Genomic DNA, 17,367 nt, shown 5'->3' with positions numbered 1-17,367 from the left:
TTGAAGGTATTTTTATTGACAGGAAATATTTCAAACTGCAGAGAAATTTAAAAGAAAGTAAACTTTAATTTATTTTTTTTGGATCCAATTTTGCTCTTTAGTTTGATTTTTTTCGTTGCTCACCGGGCAAATAATCAACCCTCTTAAATTATACAATATGAAGAAGTAAATCAATTTAGGTAAGGAGTAAATTCACTCCTCGCGCGCTCGAATAAAACTCACATTGTTTATATTTTTAGTTTTCAGAAGACAGCGGATACTTTCCCTGCCAATCCTCAAACATGAACATATGAACAATCAGCAGACAGATAAAAATTCAACAGAATTGGTGAAGTTTGTCAAATATTGATTTTATTTCAAACTATAAAATAACCAGCAAAATGCCCCATTTTAAATCTTTAATAATTTTTATATTGATCCGCAGAGAGCATGAGCCCTGCTTGCAACGGTGGTGCTGCGGTTGGTCGTGGAGGAGAATGGCGTTTACTACGCGCGCGGTATCATCAAGGGAGACCGTGGCCGCAACAACATCGACGGCGGCAGCAGCGGCCATCTCCACCGACGGCGGCGCCTACAGACGATGGACCACCAACCACATCGACGATCAACTCGAGCACTCCTTCATCCCGTGAATCAAATAAAATTTGCTTTTCCATACTGTTTTTGTTTAAAATATAAAAACCTCTCACAAACAAACAACAACAGCTGTTATATAAGGTTTTAATATTTGTAATTCTTCCTCAGTGTTAGAACCGCAGCCCGTTGGCTCTTACTGGTACAGGCATTCTCAGGAATTTCAAAGCGGTGGGAGATATTTGAGCAATTCGGGAAACTATAATAGTGTTTTGAATTAAATTTTATCATTTACTGAGCGCCGCGCTTCTTGCCGCTTTCATCAGCTTGCAGGGGCGTAGAGTGTAGAGCGCTTTCGTCATTGCACGCACGTTTCGCTCGCAGACAAAAAACCGAGGAGTGCGCCCGCCGGAAAAGAGCTCACTCAACCAGAAATTTTGAAAAATACACTACCTCACATAGCTGAATTTAAAAAAAAAAATATTAAATCGGCTTGTTCTTTATTGACCCATTCTGGAAAAAGTAAATAAAAATTATATTTAATTTTTATAAATGAAGAAAAATATATAATGTAACGGTCACTGGTTTGAACTAAAGCACGCAAACTAGAAGTTTTATACCTTTCCCTTTGAGGGGCGCTTTGATCGCCCTCTTTCACCTGCAACCTTCCGTCTTTCATTCAGGTTGAGGTGATCGTTCTGAAATGTCGTTGCAAAAGCCGCTGTGCTTGGTTTGCGAGCGTCCGACAGCGGACGGCGCTGTTCTCGCTGTCCACGTGGACAAAGAGAAACTGAACAATTGGTTTCTCAACGTCTGCGGACACGAATTGGCCGAGGAAATTGAGGACGACGACCTGATTTGCTACTTTTGCCTCTGGCACGCCAAGTGAGTTATAAGGAAAATTGAGGAATTTCTCGTTTCAATTTTAGGTATTTTCATAAAGATTTCAATGGAAATTCGACGAGATGGCGGACGAGGATTTGGTTTGGTGGAATTTGGATTTGGACGATGCAGCAAAAGAGCTGCGGAAAAACTATTTTGGTAAAAAAAATAAATTCCGGGATTTTTAAATTGGTTTTAATATCAACGTATTTTCAGAGGGTAAATTAGAGCAGTGTTGGGTGCAGTTGGAGAAAATTGAGCTTCCGAAAAGTGCTGACGGTGAAGAGAGACGAAATGACGAAGTTGAAACTCTGCCGAGGCGATGGAAATGCATCTACTGCGGCAAAAGATTTAAATATTCTCATCTATCGTTTAGACATATGAAGAAAATGCACAAAGAGGCCATCAGATGTGGATATTACAAATGTCCCACTTTTTTCCACACTCTTGAAGAAAAAGAAAACCACACAAAGACTGTTCACGAAAGCTCAAGACAACGAGAAAAAGTCTTGTGCAGCTTTTGTGGAAAGGAATTCGAGGGATCACAAAACTACAAGCAACATGTTTGCCACGTTCACAAAGAGTTTCCTGTAAAATGCTCTCACTTTGGTTGCCTTTCATACTTCAAAACACAAATTGAAATGAAAACACACTTTGAATCTGCTCACAAGAGGGAAAACGAGGCTAAGCGATTTCATTGCCATGACTGTGGCTACAGAACAAGGCTTAAATCTGATTTAAAAAAGCACATCATTAACATACATATACCAAAATCAAGTGTGTGCCACATTTGCAGACATTCTTTCTCCTCTGAGTGTTCATTGAGATCTCATATATGGCAATTGCACACTTTCAAAGTTTGTGCATTGTGCAAATTGAATGTCTCTGTGGGGAATTTCCAAAGACGCCACTTAAAAGCAAAAAATTGCCTTCGCTGCAAGAATAAATTCCAATGTTCAGGACTCTATCAGTCACATTTGAAATCCTGCAAGGAAACTCTGTTTAAGTGTGACAAGTGCCAGAAAACATTCATCAAAAGATCTTTGTTGAATTACCACATGAAAAGAAAACACATGACGCGTGGTATTCAGCACAAATAGCTTGTTTTCAAGTGTAAACCCTGCAAATGGTACTACAAAAGTGATAAAATATTGAAAGAGCATTTATATAGAATCCACAACAAAGCCAACTTGAAGATTTGCGCTCACTGCTACAAGATTTTCTATAATTTCTCTAATTTGAAACACCATCTCTCTTTAAAGCATAATTTGATTGTAGGCCATTTGCCGTGTCCGGACTGCAAAAAGATTTTCATCTCATTGAAACATCGAAATCAACATGAGAAAAATATTCATGGAAAAAACACAGTCCGGGAAAGCTGTGGCATATGTGGAAAAATGATGTACTCCATTTGCTTAAGAAACAATTACTGTTCATTCACGGTGCAACATCTGTCCGTCAGTAATTGCATTCTTTTTTGCTATATTTTGCAGAAACTCGATATTACAAGGTTAAATATTTGACATGTAAAATTCATTAATTCTGAGCAAACATTCACCGTCAATTTGGAAAAAATACGCTAATCGTGAGCCTCACCCCATTTCATCAGATGTATAAATTTTAATATTGTGAGACTGTTCCGCCAAGCGCATCATTTCCGCCGGTTGCATGATTTCAGTGAAAATGGAAATAAATTTAATAAAAATCGATTCAATACTTCTTTTTTAAAACAAACAGCGTTTCCATGAGTAAACTTCCCCTCACAACCCACACAGACATCCGAATTAAAACTCAGAAAAGAAAAAGGAGAGACAATCTCACTCTCGAAAGCTGAATCCATAAAATAAACACACAATTTGAATTGAAAGCAGTTCCGGGGAGGAGCAGGTTTTCTTTTAGGCGCGTGCAAGAGACCAAATAAATTTTGCATGAGATGGAAATGTGCTTTTTTGCACGTGTTGCGTCTCTCTCTCCCTTCAGTGCCCGTAAATACTTTATTTAAATTATTTGCCCTCGCTTTTGCCAGTTTTGTCGTCTTTATTTTGTCCTGCTGTCCGATTTTATAAATATCCGACCCGGAAATTCAACTCTGCAGACACGCAAGAAGCAACGCCGCGCCAACAGAAACAGAGAAAATGGCGAAAATAAAGGGTTTCTTGGATATTTATTAAAATAGATATTGCTTTTTGAAATAAAGTTAATACAAAATGGTTCGGAGGAAAATTGACGGAAAATTACTTTAGCTGGTCGTTTTGTACGCGCGCGGCATTGTCAGCGAGACCGTGGCCGCAACAACATCGACGGCGGCAAGTTCAGCAACACCCGGCGGCCATCGGCACCAACGTCGCCGCCTGCAGACGCTGTTCATCGACTACACCGACGACAATCTCAACATACGTCCCAGGAATTAAATAAAATTCGCGTTCCCGCTGTCTTTATTTGAACAGGAAAAAGCTAGTTCTGATTAATAAAAAAACAGCTGTTATTGGATAATTCTGCTAGAATGCAAGATGATTTTTCTCCTCTACTTGGTTTACTTTTAGCTACCGGTCAAAAGTATGAAAAGAGAAACGGATTTTTTATAAATATTTAAAGTCTGTTATTCTTCTTTAGTATTAAAACCAGCCCGTTGGCTCGCATTGTTAAAGGCATTTTCAGGAATTTCAAAGAAGCGGGAGATATTCAGCAATTCGGGAATCTATAATACTGGCTGTTTAGTGTCAGAGATGACAAAAGGTGATTGATTGATTTGGTGACTCGAAAATGCTCAAATAGCTCCAAAGACTCGGAGGCGCACAGGCGCCGATCCGCCACTTTCTAGATTCTGTACGCTTTCTTCTGGCGGTCAATAAAAGACCTCGGATCATGGAAGCAAACAGATGGCTTTATTTTAATGCTCATTGGGGCAACCAGCGAGTCACAAGGCTCTCGATTTACCAAATCAGAAGAGTGAGATGCAGGAGGAAGGAGGCATTACTTTTTCTACCTTTAAAATTGAATATTTAAAAACACTCTAAATAAAAGTGTGAAATGATCACGGAGCTAGAGGATAGAATTGTTATTTGTATAATTTTGTGGTGCTGCTTAAGCGCAATTATTTTTTTATTAGATCTCTGGAAATTGTGATGCCTAAACACACTTATTTTAATTTAAATTCTATGGATACCAAATTCTCTGAATAATGTATATTTTACATTTTTTTAAAAGTGTCATTCTCCTAGCGGCAGGAAATGCACAGAACAGCATTTTTAAGATAAAAATATCACAATGAATGACCATGACCGCATTCAAATCACAATGTCAGCAATTATTGTTCCTAAGCAGGGTTTTCCGAGCTTCAAAAAAACCAACAGAGTAATGGAGTAATAATTTTAAATTAAATTTTTTAATTTTAAGGAAAATTAACGCACTTTGATTTTGACAATAGCAGCTCTGCCCAAGAGGGCAGTTTTATTATAGCTCGCTGGGAAAGGAGATGAATCAAGTCGAAAGAGATTATCTGCATTTTTGGTATGAAAATTCCAAAATCCGCTGGGGAGCGTTTATGGAGTTTTCGGGGTTTTCCGCCCAGCGCGTTAAATTACGATCCAAAGAGGAATTCAATTCAAATCGCGGATAAAAAAAAACAATTTGAGCTCCTTTGCCTCAGTGAATTTATCTTATTTTGTTGCTAAAAAAATATCCATTTTGATTCCAGAACCAGTTTTTGAGATTTCATTTTTGAATTTTTCGTATGGCTTCCTCCTTTAAATCCTCTTTGGTCCTTCGCGATGATTGCAACTGCAATGATTGCGAGAGGCGAGCTACAAATTAAGAAAAGAACCGCACTCGAACTCTCCGTTTGCCGCACGTGAATAATATTTTGTGTGCGTGAATGCGAGAGTGCATCCAGAAACAAATAAATCATTGTGGGACTGGCTGTGCGCCGCGCTTCTCGCCGCTACCGGCGCCTAGCAAGGGTGTCGAGCGTTGTCACACGTTTCGCTTGCAGACTATAATAATCGAGGAAAGCAGCCGTAGGAAAATAGGTCACTCGACCATAAATTTAAAAATAAAAATTGAACCCGGGTTGTTTCTTTATTGCTTTTGGTGGAAAAAACGAAACTGACACAAAATATTTACTAAACGGTCACTGGTTTGAACTAAGCCACGCAAAGTAGAAATACTTTATCTTTCCCTCTTTAGGGGGCGCTTCAATCACCCTATTTCACCTGCAACCTTCCATCTTTCATTTAGGTTCAGGTGCTCTATCTGAAATGTCGTTACAAAAGGCGCTGTGTTTGGTTTGCGAGCGTCCGACTGCGGACGGCGCTGTCCTCGCTGTCCACGTGGACAAGGACAAACTGGAGGCTTGGTTTCTCAACGTCTGCGGACATGAGTTGGCAGAAGAAATCGAGGATGACGATTTAATTTGCTACTTTTGCGCATGGCAAGCTGAGTGAGTTTCCCGCAGGAATTTCTGGAATTTTATATTTATTCTAAGATTTTCCATTAAGGTTTCAATTGCAATTTGACGAGATGGCGGACGAGGATTTGGTATGGTGGAATTTGGATTTGGACGAAGCAGCAAAGGAGCTGCGGAAAAACTATTTTGGTAACAAAAATATATTCTGGAATTTTTAAATTGGTTTTAATATCAACGTATTTTCAGAGGGTAAATTAGAGCAGTGTTGGGTGCAGTTGGAGAAAAAAGATTTGACGCAAAGTGAAAGCAGCGAAGAGAGACGAATTGACGAAGCTGAAAGAGAGCCGAGGCGATGGAAATGCATCTACTGCGGGAAAAGATTTAAATACACTCAACATTTGTCAGGACATATGAAGAAAGTTCACAAAGAGGCCATCAGATGTGGAAATCGCAATTGTGTTACTTATTTCCACAATCTTAAAGAAAAAGAAGAGCACAACAAGACTGTTCACGAAAGCTCAAGACAACGTGAAAAAGTCGAGTGCAGCTTTTGTGGAAAGGAATTCGTGGGACCGAAAAATCTCAAAAAGCATATTCGCAAAGTTCACAAAGATTTTCGTGTAAAATGCCCTCATTTTGGTTGCTTGTCGTTCTTCAAAACTCAAATTGACATGAAAACACACTTTGACTCTGCTCACAAAAGTGAAAACGAGGCAAAGAAATTTCAATGCAATGACTGTGGCTACAGAGCAAGGCTTAAATCTAATTTGAAAGAGCACTTCATTAGAAAACATTTTCCAATATCAAGTGAGTGCCATATTTGCGCAAAATCTTTCTCCTCTGAGTGTTCACTGAGATCTCATATAATGCAATCGCACACTTTCAAAGTTTGTTCCTTGTGCAAATTGAGTGTCCCCGTGGGGAATTTCAATCAGAGTGGTCACTTAAGTGTGATAAATTGCCTTCGCTGCAAGAACAAATTCCAATGTTCAGGACTCTATCAGTCACATTTGAAATCTTGTAAGAAAACTCTGTTCAAGTGTGACAAGTGCCAAAAATCATTCATGAATAGATCTAAGTTGAATTATCACGCGAAAAGAGTACACATGTCATGACGCGCGAGATTCAGCACAAACAGCTTGGTTTCAAGTGTGAACCCTGCAAATGGTACTACAAAATTGAGAAAATCTTGAAAGAACGTTTAAAAAAACCACAACAAAGCTAACAGCAAGTATTAACTGTCACTGCGCCGAAAATTTCTATATAATTTCATTAATTTGAATCACCATCTCGCTGTAAAGCATAATTTGATAGCAGGAAAATTGCCATTCCCGGACTGCAAAAAGGACTTTCATCTCATTCAAATCTTGCGAAATATATAATGCTGTGACATGTGTGGAAAAACGATGTACTCACATTGCACGCGAAAATATTTACTGCCAATGTGAAGTGTGAGTCCGTCAGTAATTGTCTCTCGATATTTTGTTAACAGTCAACATTTTTGAACATTTTTCACATCAACAAAAATTTCACTTAATAAATTTCACAGTTAAAAAACAGCTTTTTCATGTGCATTTTTCACCTGACACAAAGACATTTAAAAACTCAATCCCAGAGCCTTTTTTCATTTGTTTTTATCCTGATCTAAGCATTTAATTTGTTTATTGACCTAGATGAAAAATAAACAAATATGATAAAAATGCGAGGGAATCTCACTCTCAGAAAGTAGAATTTGAGTCGAACGCTATTCTGTGGGAGAGAAGGTTTTCTATTATGCGCGTGCAGGAGGCGAAATCAATTTCTCGTGCGTTAAAGAATAGCTCACACACGTCCCTCTTCAGTGGCTGTAAAATTATTTGCCCGCACGTGCCTATTTCGTCATATTTATTTTGTCCTTGCTGTCATTTTCACGTCTGATTGAATAATTATCGATCCCAATGGGCAATTCCGCTCTGCCAACACGCACAAAGCATGCAAACTCGCAATGCAATAAGCAGAAACAGAGAAATAAGCGGCGCAAAAGAGGCCTCACTTGGAATTTTATTAAAATAAATATTAGGAATATAAAATTGAGTGAATACAAAATTGCATTGATGAAAATTGATGGAAAAATTATTGTAGCAGACGAGAGAATGTGAAAGGCGTTTTTATTGACAAGATATTTTGCGAAAAATATCAATTTGCATAGAAAAAGACGCAATTATTTTATTTGGGTCGAATTTTAATTTACTTTGATTTGTTATAGCTGCAATGATTGCATTTTTCGTTTTATCACATTAATTAAACACGTGTACGCTGTCATATTATATTGTTAAACACTATAATTACTTTTTTAATTTACAATTACAAACGTCATCCAATGGCCAGGAGAAGATGAAAAATGTGAAAAAACAATTAAAATTTATGTCTTAAACAAACGATAAAGGGTCCGGTTATTCATCATTCCTCGGAATTTATTAATCAATGGTAAATATATACATCAACTGTGGTTTTCTTGAAGCAACACAAATTTGTAAACAATAAATCAGCAGTATATTCGCCCGATAATAAATGTTGTGAAGAGATCAAAGTCCAAAATGTTGATATTTGTTTGATCTTTCCATTTCCATGTGGCTTTATACACAACTAACTCGTCAGCTTTCATTCTCAGCACCAACCTCGCGACCGACGTAAGCAACGATGTCCTCTGCCATCCAAAAACGACTAGATCGCCTAGTGAAATTTATCGCTTTTTGGCATCAAAGCACTTGCGCCTTTACTCAAACAAAGAAACCAGTAATCGTTTAAAAAGGTGAGTTTACCTCCAATATTATGTTTAAATGGAATCGTGGTTTAATTTAATAATTTTAAAAATTTTATTTAGTTATAAATGCAACCTTTTAGTTCAATTTCAAAATAATTTTTAATCATTTCATTAATAAAAAAAATCGAAAATATAAAGATTACAATTTATTTATTTGGAAATTTACTAAAAATTTTAGTTTACTCTAAAAATTAATTAAAAACACAGTTTGTTCCAGCCTGTGTTTCCTTCCATCTCTCGCAACAACTCGATTCAAATTTCCAAGATGTTTCGGACGAGCTGCTGAAAAACCTCTGGACCGCCAGCTATATTTTGTTCGCCCCCCATTGCCCTCCTCAAAGTTGTGTTCGTCGGGCTGATTTTCTGCGGTTTCTGGTTTGGTCACCTGCGGGCGAAGTATGGAAGATGTCACGTGTCGACGCTATAGGTGAGATTGATTTCACTCATATGAATGAAATTCACATTGCGTTCATTTTTTTATTCAGAGAGGAATTGAAACTTTTCCTGTCGACGCTCAAACATAAAAAACGGCTATGAAATGGAAAGGATTTAGACTCTGATTCAACTCTTTCGGTTTGTCTATTCCTTTAGTTTGTCTATTTCTATTTTATTATTTTTAAAATTAATTTTCACAGTAAGATGAAAACTATGACAAGGAAGATGAAGGAGACCTGAACAGTAAAGAACCCATGGATAAATCCCTTACATATTTTTGCTTTGGCGTGGCCTTTTTTGTATTTGGTGTTGTTTTTTATCTGCTTGTTTATAGTTGGCGTGACGATATATCGATGTTCAAATATGAGAAAGAAAGATTGTTTAAATAAAAATTGTGATTGAAGACGTTTAAAATTCTTGGTTTTATTTTCAGAGCTGTCCTTGTTTAATTTCATTTGTTCTCAACAAATTTATTTTATTTATTTATATTTTTTTTTAAAATTTGTGTCAGCATTTACAATATTGACCTATTTTCTATAAAGCAACGCGACGTATATTTATTTAAAATATCATTATAATATGCCAAAGTTCAAGTCTGCTGGCCGGGAGAGGCTTGACACATTTATTTTCTGGTGACCAACACGAGTATCAATAATTCGTGTTTCTCCTTCTAATCGAGAACAAATTTATTTCAGGAGAGAACTGAGATGCATCTTATAAAAACGTGTTGGCCTTTAAGCAGGAGTTAGTTAGTTTTGGCTATAGTATAACAATCGCATAATGCGGATAGATTCATAAAAAATATTATTTATTCTACTAGTGCGCAAATTAACTGAGTTTCTCCGACGAAAGCATTTCTATCCCTCGTCCGTCAGCAGCAAAATGTGTCTGTCAAGGATAAAAAGGTCAACACGTTTCGACGCAAAGTGTCACGATTCTGCACATTCTGGCCTCAACGCGACAAAAAAGCCGAAAGAAAAACATCAATTTAAGAAACGCATTCAATGACCGCCTTGCACGTTGCATCATCAACAGAATCGATGGCCCATAATTATCACCAATTTTTTTTATTTCCTTGGACAACGACGTCAACTGCAAAAACGTCGACGGGCAGACGCCTTGCACTCAACCTGCTCGCCCTGGCTCAAGGAAACCTAGACGCCGTGCATTGTTGCTCCATTTCTGCACTCGTTTAACCATCTGGATTGTGCCAAACAGATTTTAGAGCACAACAAAAACTGTAAAACTTAAACCAATTAAAAACTAGAAAAATAAATTTTTATCCAATAAAAATATTTTTATTTTGTCAGTACACATAATTTGCTGTTTGAAATAAAGAAAATGATGCATATTTCAATAATATTGATTATATATGTGTTCAATGTTATTGAAAAACCTACATCTAATTAGGCGCAAACATATTTTTAATCTGTACGAATGGCTTATAATAATAAGCCAGTTAAAGCGTTAATTTTCCCCATTCCGGTGTAGCATTTCAAGCATGAGCGACCTACAGAGACTCAATTTGGCCAAATCTAGGTTGCATAACCTAAGCAGGAGGAACAAAAGATTGTTCGACCTTACGGCCAAAAAGATCGTCAAGAGCTTTGAAGCCTTCATTTCTGATGAACGAGAGGATGGCATGGAAAGAATCCAAAGACTGCTAACACTTCGTGAGTTATCATTGTAAATATTGACATTAATTTGTATTTTTATTTACATTCATTTTAGCTCGTTGCCTGCGTCAAAAACTGTTGGACGGCCTTTGTGAACTCACGTGCAACAACAATTATAACGTAGACAAACAGACGCAGGAACTAAAGAGAATTTTATTTATTTTTACACACTTGCTTTGCCCGAAAATAAATGAAATCGCTTTAAATGGCATGCTGACGTTCAGCCCGAAAGACTACAGAGAAACAGCGCTTTCACAGGTAACATTATTTAAGGACGCGTGTTTACGGGATCGGAAAATAAAATCGGAAAAATTGAACTAATGGAGTTTTTAGAATCGTTGCAGCCGTCAAGCGCTGGACAAAAAAGGACGTTTTAACGTAGTCAGTAATCTGAATAACAAAAGAATTAATTATTCTTTTTATGGTGGATTTTGGGTTGCTTATATTAAACATCAGACAAGACACAGTTAAAGTGGCGTGTCCTAAACATCAGCCGCTCTCTTTTTGCCCAGCGTCTGTCGGCTTAAAGAAAAATAGCTTTTATTGTTCAACAAAATTGGTTAGAAACTGTTGAAAACATTCACAAACAGTAAAAGTCAACAATACTATTAATTGTTCTTCAGTGTTATGTGCTAGTAAAACTCATCTTCCGTTCCAATTATCTTTCATTAAACTAACTTTAAAATTGGACCAGATACTTCTCCTGATTGCGATCCACGCACCGAATGTCCAGTCCCTGACTCTGAGCGTCGACAAATCATGCGAGGAATTCGAGCATTCCAAACGAGCGTGGGTGGAAACCCTAGGAAGACTGCAAAAATTAAGAAAACTGAAATTGGACACCCACAAGGTGAAATACGCCGAAGCGAAGGAAATCTGCAAACAGCTTCCAAATTTAAAATATTTCGACGTCCGTCTTGACATGAGCGACAAGAGCATTTGTCAAGAAAATAACATTGAAGATTTCAAATTGGCCTTTTCCCAGCTGAAAGTGTTCCTCTTTCCGTCAGACTTGTGGCGTTGCGAAAGGGCCAGTTTTTTGTTCAAGCAATGTTTGAAGCACTTGCCGCAACTGGAGGTCGTGCATAAGCAGGAAGGCTTCGATTTCAGCAGCCATTATGCACCGACCATTGCCTCGCCTGATAATTTTAGAAATTTACAAAAACCTTCCGCCTTTTGCTATTTGAAGGTGGACTATCTAACAATCTCCAGGCCGTGGCATTTGAAGTTTCCAAACGTCAAGCATCTTGTTTTGGAGGTGATTTATTATTCAATTAAAAAATGGGTCTTTTGATAAATTATCACCATGATGATCGATTCAATGAAATATATTTATATCAGAACGATTTTCAGGCCAACTCGGATGTTTCCGTGGAACATATCGACCCAGTCCTGCAGTTTAAAAAAATTGAGAGTCTCAAGTTGAAAGATTTTGGGGGAAAGGAGGTGGTGGAGACACTGCTGAAGACTTACGGGCACAATTTGCACACTCTGGAACTCGCGTTTCAGAGATCTCCTCCAGAAATTGAACTCAAAACGATTTTCTCCAACTGCCCGAAACTGCAGACAATTATTTTGGGTCGTGTAAACATCACAGACAGTTCGGAGCCTATTAAATTTTTTCCGCCTCTCAAGCAATTCACGTGGGTTACTTCAGACAGGTATTCGATTGTATATTTTTAAATTATGATTTTTTAAAATTTATTCTTGAAATTTCAGGGCAAAGGAAGCGTGTCTCTCCAACATATTACAAGCGCCCACACTGGAGATGATTTCCATTTATAACGAAAACTATGACGTAAAAGATTTGGAAGAAGTCTCAGCTTTAATTGCTAAAAAGAAAATCCTGAGAGAGCTCAGAAAATTTCAATACACTTCGTCCTGGATAGAAATGGAAAACGTCAACTTGGAATTTTTCAGAGCTTTGAGTGATGTCGTCAAAAACGCATCGGCATTTTTGCCGCAATTATCGAGTGTCAAAATGGCTTTGCATTACACGGATATTCCTGTAAATATGTATGAAATTTCAACGAAAAAAACAATCGTGCTACTTGGCGAATCAAGCCTTAACGATTTTCTTGACATATACAACTCTCTTGACAAATAATTTTGCCCAGGAGAAATCGGAAAAAATGGATTTAAGAGATCTGCTTCTTGTTGTCATTTATTCGGTTTTCAGATTTTCTCCGACGTCTCCCTCAACCCTTATAGCAAAAGGAATAAATAAAAATAAATTAATTTAAAAATGACATACTGTTTGATTTAAAAAATATTCCCAGTTTGAACCACTTGAAATTGAATGTCTAAGCCAATGTTTTTCTTTTAGCAGATTTTGCACTTACAATGAGAGTAAATATTTTTGATAGACAATCAAAAAACAAAATCAATCACCTTTGCTCTGAGGCTGTGCTCCTTTCTATTTTACCTTTGACTTTTGTTAAATCAAGTCACAATTTAGAAATTCAATTAAAATCCCGAAACATTTGTAGAAAAATATCAAACAAATTTGAGCTCTTTTTTGTCTAAGTCAAGGGTTATCTTCACAACACTAAACATGATTGCAATAACGGTCACTGGTTTAAATGAATACACGCAAACTAGAATATATTCCATTTCACCATGAGGGGCGCTTCAATCGCCCTGTTTCACCTGGAACCTTCCACCTTTCATTCAGGTACAGGTGGTCTAATGGAAATGTCGATTCAAAAAGCGCTGTGCTTGGTTTGCGAGCGTCCGACGGCGGACGGCGCTATCCTCGCTGTCAACGTGGACAAGGACAAACTGGAGGCTTGGTTTCTCAACATTTGCGGACACGAGATGTATGAGGATATCGAGGACGATGACCTGATTTGCTATTTTTGTCTGTGGCACGCCGAGTGAGTTATAAAGAAAATTTAGGAATTTCTCGTTTCTATTTTTGGTATTTGTATAAAGATTTCAACGGAAATTCGACGAGATTGCGGACGAGTCTTTGGTTTGGTGGCCCAGGAATTCAGAATATTTGGACGATGCGGCAAAAGAGCTGCGGAAGAACTATTTCGGTGAAAATGAACTTTGAAATTTATTAAATTCGATTTATTATTTATGCATTTTCAGAGGGCAAATTAGAGCAGTGTTGGGTGCAGTTGGAGAAAATTGAATTGCCGCAAAGTGACAGCAGCGAAGAGAGCCGAATTGCTGAAGCTGAAATACGGCCGCGGCGATGGAAATGCATCTACTGCGGGAAAAGATTTAAATACACTCATCATTTGTCAGGACATATGAAGAAAATGCACAAGGAAGCCATTAGATGTGGAAATCGCAATTGTGCTACTTATTTTCACACTCTTGAAGAAAAAGAAGAGCACACAAAGACTGTTCACGAAATCTCAAGACAACGTGACAAAATCGAGTGCAGCTTTTGTGGAAAGGAATTCGAGGGATCACAAAACTACAAGCAACATGTTCGCAAAGTTCACAAAGTGTTTCTTGTAAAATGCTCTCACTTAGGGTGCCTTTCACACTTCAAAACTCAAATTGAAATGAAAACACACTTTGACTCTGCTCACAAAAGTGAAAACGAGGCTGAGAGATTTCAATGCAATGACTGTGGCTACAGAGCAAGGCTTAAATCTAATTTGAAAGAGCACTTCATTAGAAAACATATACCAATATCAAGTGAGTGCCATATTTGCGGAAAATCTTTCTCCTCTGATTATTCATTGAGATCTCATATTAGGCGTTTGCACATTTTCAAAGTTTGTTCCTTGTGCAAATTGAGTGTCCCCGAGGGAAATTTCAATCAGAGTGGTCACATTAGTGTGAAAAATTGCTCTCGCTGCAAAAACAAATTCCAATGTTCAGGACTCTATCAGTCACATTTGAAATCCTGCAAGAAAACTCTGTTCAAGTGTGACAAGTGCAACAAAACATTCATCAAAAGATATTTGTTGAATTACCACACGAAAAGAAAACACATTACGCGTGGGATTCAGCACAAATAGCTTGGTTTCAAGTGTGAACCCTGCAAAAGGTATTACAAAAGTGACAAAATCTTGAAACAACATTTGAATAGAATCCACAACAAAGCCAACTTGAAGTTTTGCGCTCACTCCTCCAAAAATTTCTATAATATCCCAAGTTTGAAACACCATCTCGCTTCAAAGCATAATTTGATTGTGGGCCATTTGCCTTGTCTGGCTTGCAATAAAAATTTCATCTTAATGAAAAATCGCAGAAATTATCAAAAAGAGGTTCATTGATAGAGAAAAGTCCGGGAAACTTGTCACATTTGTGGAAAAACAATGTACTCGACTTGCATGCGAAATCATTTGCTTCTAATTCACGGCGAAACGTCAGTCCGTCAGTAATTTCTTTCACTTTTTGCAATTTTTGTACAAACGCGATGATATAATTAAGGTTCAGTATTTTTCAATTTTAAACCATTATTCTGAGCAAATTTTTGACATGCATCATTTCGATTAAAAATAAACACACACTGATCATGACTCGTGAGCCTTATCCTATTTTATTAGATGTGTAATTTTTTATGAGACTTTTTTGATAGCTGTAAACACATCAACACTGCTATAATTAAATGATTTTGATGAAAATGAATAAAAACTTAAAAACCGTTTCCATATCTTTGTTAACAGTCCTAGTTCTTAGATGTTTTCATATAAAAAAACTCAATAAATTTCTTCGTTTAATACTTTTCATTTTTTTTATTTCATTTTAGTAAATTTGACTGCACACGCGAAGAGATCGAATTAAATAGCAGAGAAAAAAGGGATGAGCATCTCATTCCCAAAAATAATACAAAATTTGAGCAAAAAATTCCGGGGGAGATAGCAGATGATTTTCGTTTATGCGTTTACAAGAGGCAAAATCTAATTCGTATTTGAGTTAAATGCCAGCTGAGTGCAGCCACCAGGTTCCATCAGGGTAGCCAAAAATGGCGAATAAAACACACGTGTCGTGTTTCTCCTGAGAGGCAATTCAGAAATCGACTGCGATTGACCAAACTTCGCTTCATCGCATCAAACAGTAAAGAAAAGCAGTGTTTCATATTTTATTTGACAAAATAAATTGTGCATTTAAAACACAGAAATTGGAAATTTCGATAGATCTAATTAGCTACCGAGGCAATTAATCTTCTGTGTTGAAATAGTGGAATGGTATGCATCCCGTGCCGGAAGACTGCTTGGCGGCACGGATTCCATCTCTCTGCAAGGCTTACAAGTGATAGAAAAAGATTAGGTGAGATGTTTTGAATTAATTTATGCATTTCTGCTCTCACTGCTCCGTCTGGATAGGGTCTCAAATAACTCTTTTAATAAGAATTTCGTTGCTCGTTAAATCTGTCCAACAATCTAAGAGAAGACATATAAATGCCACTTATTCAAATAAAAACAAATATAATTTTAAACAAAATGCGTTTATTTGTCAAACGAATACACCGCTGTCGGCTTATCAAAGGCTCCTTTAATTTCTAATTCCCAAGGACAGAAAGTATTTCCTCTTTTCTTTGTTCTTTTCCGGAACATAAACCAAAACCGAACGGTTAAGAAAGTCTTTGGCATGAACATCGGCTCCTTTTTCGACCAAAAATTTGCAAAACTCCAAATCCGCCGTTTGTGCCGCCATGTGAAGGGCAGTGATTCCTCCGAAGGCCGGCTCCCTGACCAGCCCCTCATTTAATCCAACCACGAATTTGGCACTCAAAAGTTTATTATTACGAGCGCAGGAGTGCAGGAAATTGTCGCCGTTCTCCTGTTTCGTATTCAGGTCTGCGCCAGCCTTCAGCAATTCCTCAGCCACGGCGATATTTTCCATTTTAAGAGCAACGAACAAGGGTGAGAGAAAGAAAAAGTTTTTCTCATTCACATCCACCCCCTTGAAAACGAAAAAAGGGACGAGCGATTTTCCAAATTTTTTGTTCATTGAGGCAAAGTGGAGAACAGTGTTTCCCCAGTCCTCACTCAGGGACAGCACGTCGAAGTTCTTTCCGCACAGCCACTGGCACATTTCTAAATCTGCGAAAGCCGCTGCGATGTGAAGGGCATTCGTCCCTTCACTGCCGATAGAATTTATTATTTCTGGCACTTTTGAGAGCACGAATTGGACGCCTTCTAAATTGTTCTCCAATATGCAGGTGTGGAAAGTGTTCATGCCATCGTTCTTCGCGTAGAAATGGGCTCTAAATATCCGCATTTTCTCTGCCACGTCAAAATTTTTATTTCTCAAAGCGTAATTTAAAGGCGTGAAGCCAAAGTGGTCCTTCTTGTTGATGTCAAGCCCCAAATGGGAAAAATACCGCACGAGCTGAGTTCCGTGCTTCGAATTGAGGCCGACGTGGTGCAAAACTGAGGTTTGACTTTTCCATTCAAAGAATCCACTGGGACGCCGGTTTCCACGAGCCACCGGCACATTTCTAGATCAGCATCCTCCGCCGCTATGTGAAGTGCGTCTCGCCCTTTCGCGTCTTTGCCTCTAATCAGTGTTTCATCTAATTCGTGAATGAACCTGGCGATGTTCAGCTTGTTGAAAATACGCAATAATGCAAAAAATTGTGGTCCTTTATGTTCAAAGAGGCGCCGAGACTCAGCAACTCG

At 37.9% G+C, this 17,367-nt stretch overlaps 1 protein-coding gene across 1 annotated transcript; it reads right to left on the bottom strand.

The window, feature by feature from the left end:
• Positions 1–16,237: 16,237 nt before the first annotated feature.
• LOC135943702 (alpha-latrocrustotoxin-Lt1a-like) lies at positions 16,238–16,966 on the bottom strand. Its single transcript, XM_065490365.1, has one exon. The coding sequence runs from the start codon at positions 16,964–16,966 to the stop codon at positions 16,238–16,240; it is 729 nt and encodes a 242-aa protein (XP_065346437.1).
• Between the last annotated feature and the right edge of the window lie 401 nt (positions 16,967–17,367).

The sequence above is a fragment of the Cloeon dipterum genome, chromosome 4, assembly GCF_949628265.1.
Source record: "Cloeon dipterum chromosome 4, ieCloDipt1.1, whole genome shotgun sequence".
NCBI lineage: Eukaryota > Metazoa > Arthropoda > Insecta > Ephemeroptera > Baetidae > Cloeon > Cloeon dipterum.
Note: the sequence above shows the minus strand (reverse complement) of the source record. Positions and strands in the feature narration are given on the sequence as shown.

What these genes read in the sequence shown, in the direction of transcription:
- LOC135943702 (XM_065490365.1), bottom strand. Translation starts at nt 16,966, where the DNA reads ATGCGGATATTTAGAGCCCATTTCTACGCGAAGAACGATGGCATGAAC.